This window comes from Acipenser ruthenus, chromosome 6, assembly GCF_902713425.1.
Source record: "Acipenser ruthenus chromosome 6, fAciRut3.2 maternal haplotype, whole genome shotgun sequence".
NCBI lineage: Eukaryota > Metazoa > Chordata > Actinopteri > Acipenseriformes > Acipenseridae > Acipenser > Acipenser ruthenus.
Genome location: NC_081194.1, coordinates 25,349,925 through 25,371,024, shown reverse-complemented (window position 1 = coordinate 25,371,024; position 21,100 = coordinate 25,349,925). Strand labels below are relative to the sequence as shown.

The window sequence follows — 21,100 nt, the reverse complement described above, 5'->3', positions numbered from 1 at the left end:
AGGAAGACATTTGTCTTTATTTGTCTCTCAGAACTTGGTAGGATATGCAAGGGTACTTTTAAGTAATGAATATTCTAATACCAATATGTAGGTTGGTTTTATCTATAGTTCTTTGCATTGATTTACTTGATGAATTGATAATGCTCATTGCTCTAAATGCTGTTAATGGCATAGAATCCAGAATGTGCAGTAGGTGAATGATTCGTGTGCAAAGATGTTATCCAGATGTCCTTGGCCATTTTCCATTCTATTACTTCCCTGGAAGTAGTTCAGCATTTTAAAAGGTTTGATGTTGTTAAACTTTTGCTTAAGTAAACTTTTGTTCATGTTATTTCAGGAGTGGGCAGATGAGCTATTCGCTCTGGCAACAAACCTGTTGGCACAGAACATGTTCAGAGAAGCCTCTCTAGAAAAAGTGTAAGTAAAAAATTGTTTTTATATTAAGTTTTAAAGGGCATTTGTTATGTTGCTGACATTAGATATAACTTTTGTAACATTATAAAAAAGGTTGTATGTGATAATTGTTTATGGTTATGGTTTATGGTATATACTTTTTTTTGCAAAGCTACTGTAGCAGGATAGCCACAGAGGGAAGACTCAGAGTCAGAATATGCAGTGAAATAAAAATACTTTAATTGACAAAAAACACAAATAAACAGGCACGAGGGCCGAACAAAAGGTATAAACACTAAACACAAGGTTTCAAACAAACCACTGGAACAAAATAAATCAAATTAAACAAGTATTTCTACAGACACCACTTACTCTGTGTCTCTTCAAACAAAAGTACTCCACCCCACACTCCCAACAAAGGGTTTCAGCTGTCTTTTATGCTCTGTGGCTGGAGCCCAATTAACAATTAAACACTTAAGGTTCCGGCCACATTATCACATGTATTTTATAGGGAGGAATTTAACCCCCTCCCTGCCAATCCAAAACAAACAAGAATTATAATAAAAAACATAATGAAAACAACAGTAAAAATAACAATAATAAACACAAATTATAAGGGCGAGCTGGCACCCCATCACAGCTACATTTAAATTATATTTGTCCATTGAAATGGATTCCTTTAGCAATTCCATGTGAGACAAATTGTAAATATGGGCCACTCACTAAATGTATTTCAGTGGTTACATTTAACTAAAGTGACCATATGGCTCCGTGTTCAGCGGGACAGTTTGGGACAGTTTAGGCTTTTCATCTCGCAACCCAGTGCATTCTGGTATGTTTTACCTGTCTCAGGTACCATTCTTACCTTTAAGAGAAGCAGGACTACGCTTACCAGAATGCATTGGGTTGTGAGTTGAAAAGCCTGAACTGTCCCAAACTGTCTTGCTGAACACGGAGACTTATGGCCACCTTCATTTAACAACTGATGAAATCAAAGGAAGTTGTGATGATTAAACAGAATGTGAATTTAATTGCTAAAGGTACTATATGAAAAATCATTATTCATAAATGAAGTCATACTTTATGTATCTATTTTGAAAGAGTTACCGAATAGGTTTTCAAATTTCAAATTATATTCCATTAACAAACAGTAAGGTCCATTTGAATGACCTAAATATAACACTTCTGTCTTTCAACAATATCAATGTATCTGGTGTTTTCCCTCGTGGTGATGTATTGACATCACTGAATACAGTGGAAAAATGTCCACGTTCGTCACAGTGGTCAGTTATCTAAAGGTAATGCCCACTAAGTCGGACATTGATGATTAAGTATTAGATGCATATTTTGTAATTTAATTTATCTCCACTTTTAATCTATATCATGTCCCACCATCTCTTTGTTGTTCAATGCAACAGTTTTTTTTTTTCACAACTGGTGATGAAACAGTAGGCACGCCTAAAACCTCTTGACTTCTCACTTAATTCCAGTTATATATTCTTGTATTAGTAATTTGAATGTAATCCGGTAAGTATAATTATCAAAAACATATTGTGTTTTCACCATTGAATTAGAAATGTGTGACACATTACACATTTATTAGTAATAAATAGGGCTGCTCCGATTAATAGATTAATCTGCTGATTAATCAACTAATGCCCATAAATTAAACAATCAAAAATTGTAATCGATTGACAGCCCTAATAATAAACTGTTTAATTAATATTAATTAATCATTTACAGCATGGCCTACCACTCCAATAACAGCATGTTGTTACTGTGCTATGTTTAAGTTTTTCTGGTCCTGTGTTTGTTTGTTTTTTCTCAGCCTGTTTGCCAAATGTAAGGCTGTTTATCACAGTTTTTAGTGAAGGGATATGGCCTGGACTGTCTTACTGTGACTAGAGGAGTGGGTGGTGACTGATTTAAAACATCATTTACTGTGACTAGAAGAATTAAGCATGATTATATTAATGATAAACCATATCTTATTTAGAAATGTTTTCTTTTCTACCATCAGATACACAAAACTTAAATTGCAGCTTAATCCAGAAGGACGAATTCCATTAAAAAAGTAAGTAAAAGTAAAAGGTAAAAAAATTGTTGTTCTTACCTTGTAAATTGCAGTTATACTTATGTATCAGCCACTTCTCACGCTGATTTAGCATTAGCATTCATATAACCTTTTTCATCTCAGAGCAGATAGTAACTAAATTAGTAAAAACCACAAAATAGAACAGCAGCTTGTTAAGCAATGCAGAAATAATAATAAATATTTCTACATAGTAATCCGTTTTATTAGCACCCTTTTAAGAAGATGTTTATATATATATATATATATACAAAAAACTGCAATATAAATGCTATGGGTTCAACTGTGTGGAAACAATGCAGATAGAAGTATTGAATTCAAGCAAGCTAAATGTAAAACTAAACCGATGTCGTTCTTCTCAAATTCCATTAGCAACGTTATATTATTTTGAAAAGCATCCATGAATCCCATGACTTTATATGGTACCATCACATATTTATTTTATTATTATTATTTGTTTATTTAGCAGACGCCTTTATCCAAGGCGACTTACAGAGACTAGGGTGTGTGAACTATGCATCAGCTGCAGAGTCACTTACAACTACGTCTCACCCGAAAGACGGAGCACAAGGAGGTTAAGTGATTTGCTCAAGGTCACACAATGAGTCAGTGACTCAGGTGGGATTTGAACTGGGGACCTCCTGGTTACAAGCCCTTTTCTTTAACCACTGGACAACACAGCCTCCGGTGTGGCTTAAGCATAAAAATCAATAGGAAGCCTATTAACCTGTACTGTAAAGTTGATTAGCATTGTTAATCTTTTTTTGTACGGTTTAATTTAATTGTCTACATTCTAAGAACTGATGATCATCAGCTTCTTTAACACAATTGACACGTTTTTTTTGTGTAATTGACAACTTATTGTGGTCACTTGCACTGGGACCTTAGTAAAATAAAATGTTTTGTTTCACTGTGTAATATATCCTGTTTAGCTTTAAACACAGATATACTGAAAGGTAATCGTATTTCAGTAGGAAATGTAACATGGTTGATAATAAACAAACAGACTATGCCTGAATCATGTGACTGAATTAAATAAATGCAAATAAGTGTTATCTTTAGTAAACACAGTCTGTGTTATATGGTGTTCAAGGCAGACATGGAACTGAAGTTTCATTACTCAAAGTATCAGGAACCTAGTTAAGAGAGTGAACCAATCCACCAGAAACCTCCCCTGTGTTTGTTTTTCTTGGTTTCAATAACAGTGAGTTTACTTGCACTGGTTTCTAGAAAGTCATAGTCGCATGTACTTTAACAGTGCATTTGGATTTATATTGTTTTTTTTCTTTGTTCTTTTCTTTGTTCCAATGTGTTTATTCTGTATTGTACTCTGTGTGGCTTAAACGTAATGGACCATAAAGCAACTGAATATCAAGATTTGCAGTGAAATTGCCTACATTATCACAGATACTCTGCAGCATGTCCACAGCAATTGAAATCAACAGATTACAAACTGCTTACATGCTCCTGGAAAACGTATTGAACAGTTGTGCTAACAGTGGGTGCTGTTGTTTGTGTGACAACTTAATAGCACTGTATCATAGCACACTCACATCAGGCAGCTTTTTTTGTTGTTGTTCTGGGGATGTGTCATTAAAAGTATGTCAGTGGTAAAGACCAAAAGACAAACCAAGTTTTCCAGAAAAAAAAAAAAAGTATGATACTTTGTCAAGTGAGTTTACATAGAAGTAATTCTATTCTTGCATTATATACACCCCCATGTTTATTTATAAGCAAATATTATATTGCCTTAATAAACCTACCTACAATTAGTTTTGTTATAAGTAAAACATACCACCACCAATTGCTGCACAGTGTAATGTTTGCACAATTCAGCTTCATAAGACCTACTTTAATTCCTATCTACTGTATATAAAAGCTTTGGCACATTACAAGAAGATTTATAATACTGTACATTCCTCAGCAGAGTAATTTACATTGCAATCATGTGTCCTTTCTTGGGAGTATTTGTATCAAACATTGTTTATTCTTTAAAAAGCAGTTACATGTTTTTGTTTTTTTTCCATATAGTATCTTTCGGATGTTTTCAGCAGACAGAAAGCGAGTTGAAACAGCATTAGAGTCCTGTGGCCTTCCTTCTGGCAGGGTAAGGACTCATTATTATTTTGTTTCCATCCTTCTGTCCTGTTATATTTGTCCTGTCTTTTTAACATCCCAGGAAAGCAAACTACCAAAGCTATGCACATTACTGTGACCTTGACAGTAATTACACACATCTGCCAAACTTCATTCCATTTTACCACACTGGCACTAACTACATTATCTTGCTGAGAGTGCATGCAGCGACCCTGTTGGCTTGGGATTCGTTGCCAAATTCAGAAAGCTTAAACATGGTCATGTTCAGCTTAGGTTGTCATCATGAGGACCACATTTTTATACTAAAAATAAATGCAGCTCCCAAACACGACTGATCACTTGAGACAAGTGTAAATCATGCAGGGGGCCACAGACAGATTTCAGTTTGATAAATTTGACAGTGAAGCCTAAGCTCAACTTGGGCATCTATTTTCCAAATTGGCACAGTAAGTATACTTCATACTTCATCATACTTAACTAACCCATAAATATATTTTTATAATAGCTATCTATTGAGTCTGTTATGTCAATACTGGTTGTGTTTCTGGATAGCATCATAAATGTCACTTAAACTAGCAGTACATTTTTTTCAGATGAGTGAACGGGTGTTATTAAAACATTGAACTCAGAATTCCAGTGAACACTGCATTTCACCCATCGTGGGGGATTACTTCTCTTACCAAATCGATCACATGCTCTATCTTTTATATCACACTTTATAAAAATAGAACAATAGGGCAGTAGTCATTTAGAGTATTTATAGACTTTGCTTTCCTACTTTGTCTCTAATTAAATAATGATTGACAAGCAGATGTCTCTTTTTTTATGTAGCATACACCTGAGACACTGAAACATCAATACATGCATAGTGTTCATCAGAAAGCATTGATTAATTACTGTTCTTACTTGGAGGCTGAATGCACAATAATACTATGCATGCAAAGACATTACATTTATTATAGATGAACTTGGTTAGAGTTTTTATTTAATCTTATTTTGAGAAAAAAAAGAGTGAACACTGGAGCATTCCAAATGACCAGTGTTTGCTCATTATTTGAACACCAGTAGCATTGTCTTCTTAAACCAAGTGACCTCCAGAAGAAACAAACAGCTATCCTTCATTGTCAAGGCAACCCCCCCACCTCCCAAACTATTTAATTATAGCAGGCTTTTGTTTTGTTGTCAGCTGCACCAAGCCAGAGCTTACAGGTTCTGTAAGCCATTTTATAAAAAGGTCATTCTGCTGCTGTAGTCACATGAAATAACGCTTACATTTTATTGTCAATGCAAATAAAAAGCAGATCAGAACTGGTGCATTGTTCCACAGCTAATTATTCACTGGGTCAGACACATCAGTCACCCCACAGATTTCCTTTCCACACTCCATATTTTGGCTAAATTTCTTGAACTAATCTCCTCCTGGGCTGTTATTGGTCTTTAATCGCTCAACATTGAACCTTGAAATGAATATTCAAGCATGCAGGATGTGATTTTTGGACACTTGGACAAAAATGAACACACTGGCAATTCTCCACTTGAATAGAATGAATAGATACTGTATGTGTGGGTGTGTTTTTTCACGTCTCCAAGAATTGGTTCTATTGGCGCTCTTTGCCTTTCAGTCAAGTACAGCTAGATTTGCAGAATCAAGACTTACAATTACTCCGACTCTCACTGTCAAAAAACATGCATTTTTGTGAAGCTTTGTGGTGACAGTAAAGGCAGCAAGCATAATTGCATTGAAGTATATGTCCTACAGTATAGTAAAATGATCTAAAATAATCTGAGTGTTTTGCATATTACTTCCAGAAATGAGACACCCACCAATGGAATGAAATTAATGAATTATTGAATTGACAGATAAACATGCCCGTAAATGACTTGTTCTTTGAATTTGGCCCATGGCCTTGCCCATTGGAGCTCAACTGCCGCCCCTACACTAACAAAACTATATTAACTAACTATATGAATGAGATGAAAACTAGCCAGTGGTCAGGACAAGTGGCACTTGAGGCCACCTTCCCTCTATACAAGGCACGCTGCACGGCGGAGGCAGGGGAGGAGAGGGGGACCAAACCAACGACAAACTATAAAGGCAGTATATAAAGTTGATATATATATATATATATATATATATATATTATATATATATATATATATATATATATATATATATATATATATATATATATATATATAGGTAGTGGACTAAAAAATGGAAACACCAATGTAAAGTCACTTAATAGGGCGTTGAGCCACTGTGGCATGGTCACCGTTTTTGATGAAACTGGCTGCTCGTGCCCCAGGTTGAAATTTGCAGTCAATTGATCTGCAGTTGCTCGCCTGTTTTGCCTTGCACTTCGAATTAATGCACGGATATCACGATCCTGGAGTATGCGCTTCCACCTACTGTTGCCCTTTGCTGATGATGTCTTTCCCTTGGAGTTCCATGCTGACATCACCTTAGACATCGTTGCTCGTGAAACATCAGCAAGTTGAGCTGTCTTGGTCACTGAAGCTCCTGCCAAACACGCCCCAACAATCACCCCTCTTTCAAAGTCACTGAGGTCTCCTCTTGCAGCCATGCTAGCCATAATTAGGCCTATCCAGCATTTTTATTTGCTTAATTAACGCATGAACCACACCTGTGTGGAAGCCCTTGCTTTCAATATACTTGGTGTCCCTCATTTACCCATTTTTGTGTCCACTACCTGTATATGATTCAATGATTACATATGATTAGGGGGCGGATTCTCCTTTCTGAAAAACAACTACGTATCCAAGGATATATAATATCAAGGATATATAACATCGTTGTACCTTAATTGTAAAGTCATTCTCTTGCTGAATGTTGAACTGACTGTGAAGAAGCTAATTTCAATATAAACCTTGACACTCTTCAAAGGAAAGATTCATTAGATCATGATGAATCTAAATTTGTTAACTACTGTAAGAGGATCTGAATTATTGAAAAATATAACAAGCAAATGTGTGAATATGTCATACAGTATCGCTTACTTTTTCTTTTTTTTTTTAAGTAACAGCAATATGTATTCTTCCCATGTTTTCTGTATGAAATAGAAAATCTAAGATTTGTGATATGGTTATAAGCTGGAAATTGGTTTTATTTTATTTTATTTGTGCTTTCCAAGGATGGATAAAAATACTGATAAAATGTATGTGTGTTATATATATATATATATATATATATATATATATATATATATATATATATATATATATATATATGAAGTCAAGAAGCATTAATATTCTCCACCCCAAACGTTAAACTGAAAGAAAACCTCCACTGAACAAAGCACACCAGTTAATCTTTGGGTTTGTCCTTATACAGTAATTGTTCTGTGACATTTCCACATAATACACTAATGCTATTTAATTAGTTATTGTAGGATTGACTTTTTACAATGTTACTTGGTGTTGAAAATGTTCAAAGATTTCTCCTTTAAATACAGAGGGTTGTTACCGTATTCATTCAGATTTAAGATGCCCTTGAAATTAAGACACATGCCAAATTTCCTTCCCTCAATTTGAGGAAAAAATAAAATATAAAATAAAGCTGCATTTACAAAGATACAACCTCAGTTACACATATAAGAAAACGACGTATGGAGGCAGTTTGCGGCCGTCTGCTGTCAGACAGAGCATTACAGTTATGTGCTGCTTCTCATTTTCAGTTGTGATTACTCACACCTCCCTTTTTGTGAACTGTGGTATTGCTTGGCGTGTCGAAAAATACAGTGGTCTGATTAGCATTTCCAATCTGTCCATGCTGGTACTGTTTGTTAGAATGGAGTCTCATAGCAAAAAAGGTTAAATTGTAAAAGCTGCTCTTCGAATTCCTCAGGAAGCTAATGACGCTTCTTTGAAAATGGCTGCTTGTAAGTCATGGATGATTCGAGATCGGGCTTTGGTGTTTTTGTTCGTCTTTTCTCAGCAGCCAGTCACGTTGCTGTTTGTGTACATGGGTGTTCACATCTTTTGTTGCCGATTTTAATACACACATCACTATACTCAAATTTAAGACTCAGGACATTTTTTAGAAAAATAAATTGGTTTAAAAAGTGCGTCTTAAATTCGAAGGAATACAGTATGTTTCTGCTACTCATATTGAGAAATGAAATCTTGCAGATGTGTTGCTGCAGCCGCAGTATCTGCCCCTGATGACTCTTGTCTTTAGTAGTAGGGCATGGCACCTAGCATGGGTAATTCAATCACTGATTAAAGGGGATTGACTGTATATTACAGGTCTCAGTGTAGTACAAAAACATTTATGTTTTTCTCTCTGTCTTTTACAGAATGATTCCATTCCTCAAGATGATTTCACACCTGAAGTATATCAAGTATTTCTAAACAATATATGCCCTCGGACAGAAATTGACAACATTTTTTCTGAAATGTAAGAATATGTTGTGTTGTTTTTGTTTTTCTATGAAAAAAAATATATAATGAAGGACATTCTGAATAAAACACATTGGTAATTGAAAGACAGCTTTTATGAAAATCAATGCAATAAAATGAATCTCAAGCCCATCATTCTGTTTACCCATCAATAAAAACAGTTGACTAAAATAATAGGTAGGTGTGAGCTTGGTCTCCCCTAAGCATGCCTTTATTTTTTAACAATATGGCTTTCCCTTCTGAGGAAAGAGTTCTTTAATTTAAAATTTCTACATCCCCTTAAGGTGAATCAGTAGATTATTTAAAATGTCTTTACTTACCAAGATAAGAAAAACAAACAGTTTTGCTGGTAAAACCAATAAAGATCCTTTCTGAATACAGTGCAATCTGATAACACTGACCGCAAAGCAACATCTAAATGTGCTTGCATATGTTCCTTCTATGCAATTGTTAACAACAGACAATACCAATGCAGTGTTACACCATTTTTAACTATGACATTATAAGAAACCTTTACATTATTTAGAACATGCATTTACAACAAGCTCTCAAGTTGTGTGTAACAAAAATTATATTGATGTAAACCGCTTACATAGTCACCAACTATTTTATTAATGCATGTGACCTGGATATTATCTGACATCATGATAGTGACCAAAACCCTTCACCCTCTATGAATGTCTGAGAGCTCACTGTATTCTAGGTATTCAAGATTGACTCAAGGCAAGGGCACACTATAGAGAAGACACAGCAGGATTACAGAAATTGAATGTGAAGGCTTGAGGGTTTTGTTAATACGTGGATTGGGGTCACATCTGTAGCAATTCAATATGTCTCTAAATATATAACAACATTAGCACAGATGTAAAGCATAATCTAACTACACAGGTGGTGCTAAAGAGATGGAACTAACTTTTCATTTCACATCATGTAAATCAAGGTTTTTGAAAAATGTTGTTGGTATTAAAGACTATAAATTAATGAATAATCCAAAATCCCATGTTTCTCAAGTGTCTTAATCATGATAAATCCCTTGTGTATAGCCGTACTTCCAACAGAGCTGCTTTTTCATCAAAGGATGTCTTAATGTGAAACTCATAATAACTAATTTCATGTCCCTAGTGGAGCCAAGAGCAAGCCTTACCTTTCAATTGATCAGATGACAGAATTCATAAACACAAAGCAGCGGGACCCGCGACTGAATGAAATACTCTACCCACCCCTCAAGCAGGAACAAGTTCATCAGCTCATAGAGAAATATGAACCAAATATCAACTTTACAAAAAAAGGTCAGTATTTGCATGTCTGTTTAATAAATAAATAAAAGATGAAAAAATAAACCCTTCACTTGGTAAAACTTGTAAAATAGCATAAAATCAAGTTATTAATTTATTTCCCATCATCCTCTTGCTCACATATGTAACTGAGATGGATTTACCAGTGAGCAGGAGGATGATGGGAAATGTAGTTCTGAGAGGTCCATGCGGGTACATGGGAAGCCATCTTGAGGCAGGGAATGCAATTTAAAAGTTTAAAAAAGTAGTCAAAATGTAACAACAAAAAAAAATTTAAACAATACACACATCTTATGTAAACAGTAAACAGTAGCAAGACATGGGAACATGTAACACAATAAAATTAAAAGGTCCTTATGTGCCTTTTAAAACGCAAAACATTTGGCCGTAGCTGTACAGCAGAACAGTAAAAAAAAGTGAATAATCTGGCCTATAGACTACCGGCAACAAAAAAGAAATCATGCTGCATCATTACACATACTGTACAATGCATTACCGTAGCCTACTTAGTACACAAAACAGATCATGGTGCCTCATTAACATGTTATGATACTATACAGAATGTACGGCATAACAGTGTCTGTATAGCAAGAGACTCAAAGGTGTACTAAAAGGTGCTGGACGCGAGGGAGAAGTTAAGAAAACCTACATTCACTCCCCAGTGAGTCGCATTATTAAAATAAGATGGACTTGTCAACACAGATCAGTTGTTCGGAAATATAAGGTTCTGTGGCTGAAAAGAAAATTGCAGGAGATAGCCGATTGGCTTAATGCGGTTGGTACTGTAAAAGGGAGCTCATATAATGCCAGAAGTTCTCGCAAGGTGAATGTCAGATTGTAAATAAAACTGCAGGATTTTCTCACTCTTCTGGATCATGCTCCAAGATATCTCCCTTCTCCTGATGTACAGTCCACACAATCACACAGGAGCCTGGCATTTTCTTAGAGCAATGAATAGGCTACAAACGGGATTTGTGTTTTCCAACCAGTAAGTAGCCTATCCTGTTCAGAAGAGTTAGCAATGCAATTTAATGTATGCGTTAAAAATGACAAAATACTTAAATTACATAATTATTGGATAATTAAACATATACATATATATATATATATATATATATATATATATATATATATATATATATATATATATATATATATAATTTTTTTATTATTACTACTGGCTTAAATACATGTTTCTAAATGCTAGGACATTATACCAATAAGACAGAATCAGACGAATAATATGTTAATGAGAAAATTGTTCTCTAAGTGTGTGTTATTCTAACGTCTCAATGAGTGATGTTTTTTGACGGTAAATGGCGTTTAAACATCACCCAATGAAATACTGTCGTTAAGCACTTTTACTGGCATGATTAAGGAGATGGTCATTTTATGCATATGGGCTATGGAGTAATTGTAATATTTTATTACTATTTTAAAGCTTTTTACTCTTCAATTGTGATGAAACAGTGTCAGAGGAATTCCTTCACCAGAATTAGCAGTACATTTGTTTTAAGAATCAAATCAAAACAAGAAAATGAAAAATTATAAAACAAACTTAACCTGGCATAACCGTAAATAATCTATTTTTAATAGCTACCTCTTAAAATAATTTCTGATGTGAAATTATACACCATAATTCAGACACACGCTGATGGACACTCTCACGAACACCCAAACCAGAGACAACCACTCTGTTACAGCACCACTGAGCACTCTCAAAGCACCCTGTCCCAAGTCCACAGCTCGGTCAGCAAAACAGAAAACAATACAGGATTTAAATACAGCAACCAGCTTTCAGAATACCAACACATAATTGGCAGCGCAGCACTTTTTATAACGTAGCCCCGCCCCTTGTGTCCCTTATGCAAATCAGGTGCCAGAGCTTACACACATCCCATTGGTCCTCAGGCACACACCAGGACCAATGGGCACAGACAAGCAACAGCCAATTACTGGGGAGACACAGACAGCACCACACGCGCAGGTTACAATTACACAGACACAGAGACAAGCAAGCGGCGGGAAATACAGAGCGGGAAGGGAACACAATACAGCGGGAATTACAGTATACAACCACAGTAGAAACAGTAGGAATACAATACAAAAACACAATTACATGGATCGCTACAGTATTTACAGTAGCCTCTGTTGTCCAAGACCAAGTGAGCGCTAGCCTCATTAAAAGAAACGTCCCACTTCAGGAACCTACTACACTACGTTATCCTCTCTATATTGGTTGGGATCAACATCCCCTAAACTAACCTACTGCTGTTGCTCCCGAAGTCCCGGACACTCCCAATCGACTCCTGGTCTTTACGACAGTCCTTGCTGGGCAGAACCTTCACAGACACTGTTTTGCAATTTAAGGGTTCCGTAGCAGTCATCCTGCAGAACAGACGCTCTCCTCCTCGATGTAAACACAGCATGCTTTCGCTCAGCGCCCGTCTGTGTAGTAATGGCAGTGCAGTCGCCTCGAGCTGTGGCTCAGATGCTTTTTGAGCTGTGCGCAGCCTCCCCGGACAAGCCCCCCAGCCAATCCAGACCTCCCGTTCAGCTCAGCCTTCCTGCTCCATTGGTTGCCTGGCAACGCATATCCTGTTATGTGTCCCAGCTGCACACATCCGCGCAAGAACCAGTAACAGGGTCCTGTCACACAAATGCACACATTTTTTATTTCAAATGAGGGATGCTGTTTTTAATTATATATTGCATGTAACCTTGGAAGATAACAACCTTTAAGAAAGTTGTATTATGCATACCACTGTTACTCAGAGTGGATCCTTTGTGCCATTACTTAACATTTGCCAATTTACCATCAAAAGCTAATGCATTTCATTGTTCAAAGTAATGCTGCTAATTCAGATGGGACTTCTGAGACATGTTCATACAGCTCATTTGCATATCCTTTGAGGATAACTGTTGGATTTAGTGCCTTTCAGTGTCTTTTCCGTCATTTATTTTATGTTTTTTTTATTATTATTTTTATCTAGTATCAACTCATAAAGTGGGAGACTAGCGAGAGCTGCTTTTAAATATCTGGATATTATGTGAAAATTAGAATGAAATTTATATGAATCCTTGATCTAATGAATATCTGGGCTAGATCTTACAAATAGCATTTTTTTTTTCTTATACTAGTACTGAAATAATGTCGATATCCCCATAGTAGTAGAGGCGAGGCCAACGATGTATTATATGTTAAATGTTTTATCCAAGAACGTATAATTTGCATAAATGTGTTATCGTATCTAATCAGTAATAAACATTGAATCTATCGCACGAGTTCCCTGACTGAATTAGAATTCAACACTTTAAAACCTGGTTGTTTGTAAGACATAGCATACTATTGAATGTTTTAAAGAGGTTGAATGGCAAATCTGGAGATTTAAGCTGGATATACTTGAACTACTGGATGTTTGTTAATATTTAATAAGCCCCCAGAGCCTGAATTTTAGTTTGATGGCTTTAAACCATTACACAATCATCAAGAAAATTCCAAGAGAAGAGATGTGATATTATTATATACCAGACCTGGGAATAAATATTGATTTTATTTAAATATTGTATTTGATATGATTCCAAATAATTCAATATTTCAAGTAATGTTGTTGTGAATATCTTTTAAGATTAATATATTGTGATATATGTTTCAAATATATTTATAAATGTATTATAATGATGTGAAACACAACACATTAAGTTATCTATTTAGTTTTATATCAATATTTGAGTGCGAACAAAATCTTGAAATATTTATCAATGAAATCTCAAATATAAATATATTTGTCCCAGGTCTGTTGTATACTTATGCTTTCTGAAGAGCTAAGCCATCACAGTGCTTTGATGACTCTACAGGGTCATTTCCTTGGCAACAGGTTTGCACCACCACATACTGTACAAGTACAAAGAACGGATGAGGACCCTGCTGTGACATTTTAAAAGATTGAGAGCAGTCAAATGGTATTAAAGACTAGAAACTTTCAGACTATTGAACTTATTTTTCAGGGAAAGAATACCGTTGAAATATCTCACTTGTTTCTCACAGTACCACGTACTGCTTTTTTATTTATTTATTTATTTTTTAAATAGTGTTGAAAGTATAAATAGGATATGACATTTGAATAGTTGGAGTTAGATTTAATTTTAAATATCATTATAGCACACACTTTACGGAGTGCTAGTCAGCCATTATCAAACTGGCAGGTCATTATACTAGCTTCCACTTCTTCTCTGCTTTCTTAGTACCCCTGACTCTTCAAAGCTTTTCAGCCTTCAGAAAATCCCATTATTAAAGCTAAAAAGCACCTTCCAGTTAAACTGTATTGCTTGTGCGTAGTGTAACCTGCTCGCTTAACGTAGCCAGAATACTGTAGCCAAGACATTTTGACGCAAATACAAAGAAACATGTTCTGAGAGGAATAAAACATTTGTTACAGTATAAAGCCAAGTATAAAGCCAAAATGAACTGCTGGGAGATTATTGCTTAGAGTAGTTTCCAGCCTGTTTTATACTGGTAAAATGATTGTATTACTGTGCACAAGCTTCAAAACAGGGCAATACAGTATATCAGCTAGTTGTAACTAACACAATAACCAGACTTGCTTTGCTGTGCAGTGAATTTTGCAGGCAAACCACATTAAGAATCTGCACTAGAATTGCAGACACACAGTACAGCTTTCCTAATAGCAAGCAGTGTGTGTAGTTCTGATTACTAAAATAAGGAGCTACTTTCACATGATTTGTGTCATTTCCTTAAGTTCCTTGCCTTAAAGAGGTGTTTTTTTATGTCTGGATCTTATTGAAATTATTCAAATATTGTATGTTATTTCTGGTAACTCAGTGTTAAGGTGATTCCACCTGTGATCAGGAGCCACTATTAGTTTTTACTTGCATGCCATAGATATATGTAATATAGGGTGGATCAGCCAAAGTGTCTTTACACATGTTTAATCCGTGGCGTTCGATTGTTAAGTGTTAAGTGTGAAGTGTTCAGAATAAATGTACATTCTGGATGACAAAATGCACAGTTTTAAATGAAGTTTACAAATGATATTCCTATTATTTTTTGTTTCTATTTGGCTGCTGCTCGCTGGTGGGAGAGCCGTCTCCCTGTACGCTAGTGTTTCCATAACAGCGAATTATGCTTCCATTCATTTTTCTTGACATGCATTTTGATTAATGAGTTCCCCTTTTCTAGTCGTTGAGACAGGAAGTGATGGACATGACCTGTGACAATTAAGGTTTTTAACGAGAAGTGCGTTCATTAACAACCTCATCAACTCAATTTCAAAGCATTAATGGATTGATTTTATTAGCACATTTTGTTTGAAAATCAGTTGCTACTAAAGCTGTTGTTACTATACAGCGAGTCCGATACCTATAACACTGGTTTTTGAAAATCCCCCCCCATCAAAGCTTCAAGAGTGGTAACCGGACCGAAGGGTGTGTATGCTGCAAACAATTATGTCTGTTGTGATGGGCAAAGGTGGCTGAGGTGTGAATACTTGCCAAGAGCAGGGCTTTATGTACAGTAGGATTAATTTGTGAAAATCGAATGCCCGATATGACCACTTTAATGGAAGAGGCATTATTGCATTATTGCAAGGGCCGACGACTTTGTCCTACTGGGGTCCACAGGGGCTGGGAGGGAGGGTGATCTACAGGGGCCTGCTGGACGCCTGCAGGATTAACGAATGTATGTACTCTGGCTTGTTGTAAGATTAGTAATAAAGATGCTAAATTAGACAAGGCAGTTGGAATATTGGCACTACTGGAAGTCATTGTTTGAGGACAGGCACGCGCAGGTGTTATTTTCTGCGCACACATCAAATGTGTTTATAAATTAACCCCTGAATTACATTACACATGAAATGCTTTCTTTATAGTGATGCAAAATATATACTGTAAAAACTGCGCAATAAATAAATGTAATTGTGTTTATATGAAAGTGCTTTACGCATTGGCAACTAGGAGATAGATGTCAAGGTGTCAATAAGTCCAGCAAGCTATTTAATCAATTTGTATTTAAACTCTGAAGCTGCTCACTACATTAATGAAATAAATATCCCCTAAACTAAAAATAGGTGATTAATTTTGTAATATGTAGGAGCAGTAGTATTCGCAGTGGCGACATTATTTAAATGACTCGCGTGTCGTTTTACGGCTGGAGGATTCAGAACGGGGGATTGCGTACTCCAAGATGGTTGCGACCACGACGACGAACAGCTGGGGAGGCTGTACGACATCTAGTTACCTGTGTACGCCAATTTGAGGTAATGTCGTTACTGGAGCAACTTGAACTTGGATGCTTTTGCCTGGACTGCAGAGAGACAGAAAAAACAACTCTTTATTGCGAGCCGATGAGCCTAATGAAATATTCCCCTCATGGAGAAACTGGAACAGATCAGCTCCCAATGTCAGGAGATGCTGACCTACACTCAGCGAGACAAGAGGCGAGGTGAACTGGAGTAGAAGTAGATGCCTGACGAGCCGGCCAAGAAGTACAGGCCTGTGCAGAGCCGAGGCACCGGGGTGAATACTGATCTGAAAACAAAACTGCAGCCACAGAGAGAGAAGTGTTGAGAACGATGGGGTTGGGAGCTGAGGGCAAGAAGAAGCCAGAGAAGGACACCACCGCTCGGGTGACGGAGTGAACACACCACCACTCAAAAAGTAGTCGATTACTTCCATGATAAAATGCTAATGAATCACGCACAAGAGAGGGGTGAGTTACATGGGTATTTATATGATTTTGATAGGTTACATTGAGATGACGAAATGTGTAGGAGCCATCATCCCAACCTTTAGTTTATAAACAAAATTTTGTGTTACTGCCCAGCCTACAATAACTAGTTAATAAATTATTACATGTTCTGCCAATTAAGCCAACATAGATTAAACCTACAAAATATAAAGTACATTGTTTAAACTATATAATAAATGCTTCAAAAAGCTAATGAAAAAAGCTAATACAATAAAATGTCAAAATGTACTGTTAGATTAATAACTGTATATAATCAGTACAAATATGATGTCAAAATAAATAAATGACCTGTGCTACAGAATGTCCTTAGCAAATTTCATTACAGCTGGATAAGCAGATATTTGTAAAAAGGTAGGACTGACAGACAGCTTCCTTTGTGCTAATGCCCTTAGCTTATCTCATTTCAAACATTTATCTAGATATGTAAAACTGTATAGTGACATAAGTGTGTACGGAAGTATGGATGTAGGCCACCTCCACTAAATCCCCAAGCGTGGGATAATGACAGATTTTTTTTAAGTGCATAGCAATGTGTCAGTGAACAAAAGCATGGGGAATTCTGAAATGAAATACACCCACCACCTACTTAAACATCAAATCTCCCACTACAAAAGATTGTCTTTTCTTAAGCTAGTAAACTGTCTTTTTAATTTGCAGATGTAGCCATATTCTGAAATGCTCACACCTACTCTAACTGTTCCTGCCTTTCATACATCAGCACCTACGATATACCCATCACACTGAATAACAATCTTAGTGTTTATTTTAGCATCTTTGAATACTATACTGTAGCTCAGCTCAAGCGTCTGTAAAAGGCCCTTAGTTGCCTCAGTCTTACAGTTGCATTGTTTTACTGCAGTAGAAGTAACATTGGTCATTGTATCTGAAATTAATTAAATAATGGTATCATATATGGCACTGCTGTATTTAATTATTTAAGTTAGTTTAGACGAAAGGGGTAATTCCTTTTCAAGAACTGCAAGCTTACCATACTGAGTTACATTGCTTTGTCTGAAAGACGCATGCTTAACTCTAAGGAATAAAGTACAGATTTTGAACATAAGGTTTCAAATTCTTCAGAGGACAGGAGTGTATTAATCAAAATGAAGGAGCATAATTACACGTCCGTCACTAGAGGAATGCCTTCTGTCTGACTTGTCCCAGAAAGCGCAAGACATATTTAGAGTGTAATGGTCTAGTCGTTTTCACCAAAGCACTGCCTGTAAACAGCTGAGTTGTGTATATTAGCAATGTTAATTTGTAAAGACGGAGCAAACAGGAGCAGCTGACCCACAGTTTGCAGACTTACTCCAGAGGTTTGTTGCAATTGAGTAACTGCTGCTGTGTGATACAATTACAATACCGTGGCGGTTATTTTCTTTGATTTAATAGGTTCTAATTGAAAGAGCATATTCGCCATAAAGTTACATTTATTAGATGTCATGTTATTGTTTTCCCATCACATTCCTGTTGAAGTCATGTAGTTATCCCAGCATGAGTATTGTAAAGAAGATTCATGGTATGAAATAATGATGTCAAGAACATATACTCCATCTAAGTCAGGGCCTTGGATCCCCTGGTGAGTAATAGGCAAATAGTCTAAACACTCTATGGAAGAAACTACATCAAGTATACAAATATTTTGGCTTGTGTCTTCATCATGTTTTTTTTATTTTTTATTTTTTTTATACAGTATAAAGCTTAGTAGCAAACTCTTAGATGTAAACCAATAATTTAATATAAGCAGTATATTTAATAACATTAATAAACAACCAATTCAAGTCAGTATAAATACCATTATATATATATATATATATATATATATATATATATATATATATATGCATCTTTTATTTTAACCTTTTCGGTACCTATGACAAGAGGTCTAGTCATTTACTGTCTTTCTTTACATAAGAACATAAGAAAGTTTACAAATGAGACAAGGCCATTCAGCCCATCTTGCTCGTTTGGTTGTTAGTAGCTTATTGATCCCAGAATCTCATCACGCAGCTTCTTGAAGGATCCTAGGGTGTCAGCTTCAACAACATTACTGAGGAGTTGGTTCCAGACCCTCACAATTCTCTGTGTAAAAAAGTGCCTCCTATTTTCTGTTCTGAATGCCCCTTTATCTAATCTCCATTTGTGACCCCTGGTCCTTGTTTCTTTTTTCAGGTCAAAAAAGTCCCCTGGGTCGACATTGTCTATACCTTTTATGATTTTGAATGTTTGAATCAGATCGCCGCGTAGTCTTCTTTGTTCAAGACTGAATAGATTCAATTATTTTAGCCTGTCTGCATACGACATGCCTTTTAAATCCGGGATAATTCTGGTTGCTCTTCTTTGCACTCTTTCTAGAGTAGCAATATCCTTTTTGTAACGAGGTGACCAGAACTGAACACAGTATTCTAGGTGAGGTCTTACTAATGCATTGTAAAGTTTTAACATTACTTCCCTTGATTTAAATTCAGCACTTCTCACAATATATCCGAGCGTCTTGTTGGCCTTTTTTATAGCTTCCCCACATTGTCTAGATGAAGACATTTCTGAGTCAACATAAACTCCTAGGTCTTTTTCATAGTTCCCTTCTTCAATTTCAGTATCTCCCATATGATATTTATAATGCACATTTTTATTGCCTGCATGCAATACTTTACACCTTTCTCTATTAAATGTAATTTGCCATGTGTCTGCCCAGTTCTGAATGCTGTCTAGATTATTTTGAACGACCTTTGCTGCTGCAACAGTGTTTGCCACTCCTCCTATTTTTGTGTCATCTGCAAATTTAACAAGTTTCCTTACTATACCAGAATCTAAATCATTAATGTAGATTAGCAATAGCAGATTACCTAATTCTGATCCCTGTGGTACACCACTGGTTACCTCGCTCCATTTTGAGGTTTCTCCTCTAATCAGTACTTTCTGTTTTCTACATGTTAACCACTCCCTAATCCATGTGCATGCATTTCCTTGAATCCCTACTGCGTTCAGTTTGAGAATTAATCTTTTATGTGGGACTTTGTCAAAAGCTTTCTGGAAATCTAAATAAACCATGTTGTATGCTTTGCAATTATCCATTGTCATCCATTGCATCCTCAAAAAAGTCAAGCAGGTTAGTTAGACACGATCTCCCTTTCCTAAAACCATGCTGACTGTCTCCCAGGATATTGTTACCATACAGGTAATTTTCCATTTTAGATCTTATTATAGTTTCCATAAGTTTCCATATAATAGAAGTCAGGCTTATTGGTCTGTAGTTACCTGGTTCGGTTTTGTCTCCCTTTTTGTGGATCGGTATTATGTTTGCTATTTTCCAGTCTATCGGTACAACCCCTGTGTCAAGAGACTGTTGCATGATCTTGGTTAGCGGTTTGTAAATAACTTCTTTCATTTCTTTGAGTACTATTGGGAGGATCTCATCCGGCCCAGGGGATTTGTTTATTTTAAGAGCTCCTAGTCCCTTTAACACTTCTGCCTCTGTTATGCTAAAGTTATTTAAAATTGGATAGGAACAGGTCGACATGTGGGGTATGTTGTCCGAGTCCTCCTTTGTAAAAACCTGTGAAAAGTAATCATTTAATATATTTGCTATTTTTTTTTCATCTATGATTTTGCCAGTTGTGTCTCTTAGACATTTAACCTCCTCTTTGAATGTTCTCTTGCTGTTATAATATTGGAAAAACATTTTGGAATTGGTTTTAGTCCCCTTTGCAATATTGATTTCTATCTCTCTCTTGGCCTTTCTAACTGTTGCCTTTACTGTAAGAATGTCAAGATTTAAAGCTTAGTGTGCATCTTCTCAGTGTATTGCGACTGATTTATTAGAATATGATTTAGAAATCAGAGTGCAATATGTAGGATAGCACATAGTTTACTCTACCATATGTAAGTTTAAATCCTCTGTTTATAAAGCCAACGCAAACCTTGACCCTCTAGAAGCTGTATTCGCTAAACTTAAATTAGATGGAAATAAGGAATTGACTGTTGGCTATCTATACAGGGCCCCCTCCTCTGATCCATCTACTTTTGAAAATGTGAGTA

The 21,100-nt window shown here is 36.0% G+C and overlaps 1 protein-coding gene across 2 annotated transcripts in view; it reads left to right on the top strand.

Annotated features, from left to right (window-relative positions):
* The window catches only part of LOC117410730 (1-phosphatidylinositol 4,5-bisphosphate phosphodiesterase beta-1), a 269,638-nt gene that overhangs the window by 154,304 nt on the left and 94,234 nt on the right, over nt 1-21,100 (top strand). For both annotated transcript variants that reach the window (XR_004545728.2, XM_034017498.3), the window contains exons 5-9: nt 338-417; nt 2,414-2,467; nt 4,517-4,592; nt 8,899-8,999; nt 10,124-10,290. Coding sequence is in view for 1 of the 2 variants with exons in the window: in XM_034017498.3 (XP_033873389.1) it covers nt 338-417; nt 2,414-2,467; nt 4,517-4,592; nt 8,899-8,999; nt 10,124-10,290 (478 nt within the window). In the remaining variant the exon portion in view is untranslated. The remainder of the gene's footprint in view (nt 1-337; nt 418-2,413; nt 2,468-4,516; nt 4,593-8,898; nt 9,000-10,123; nt 10,291-21,100) is intronic.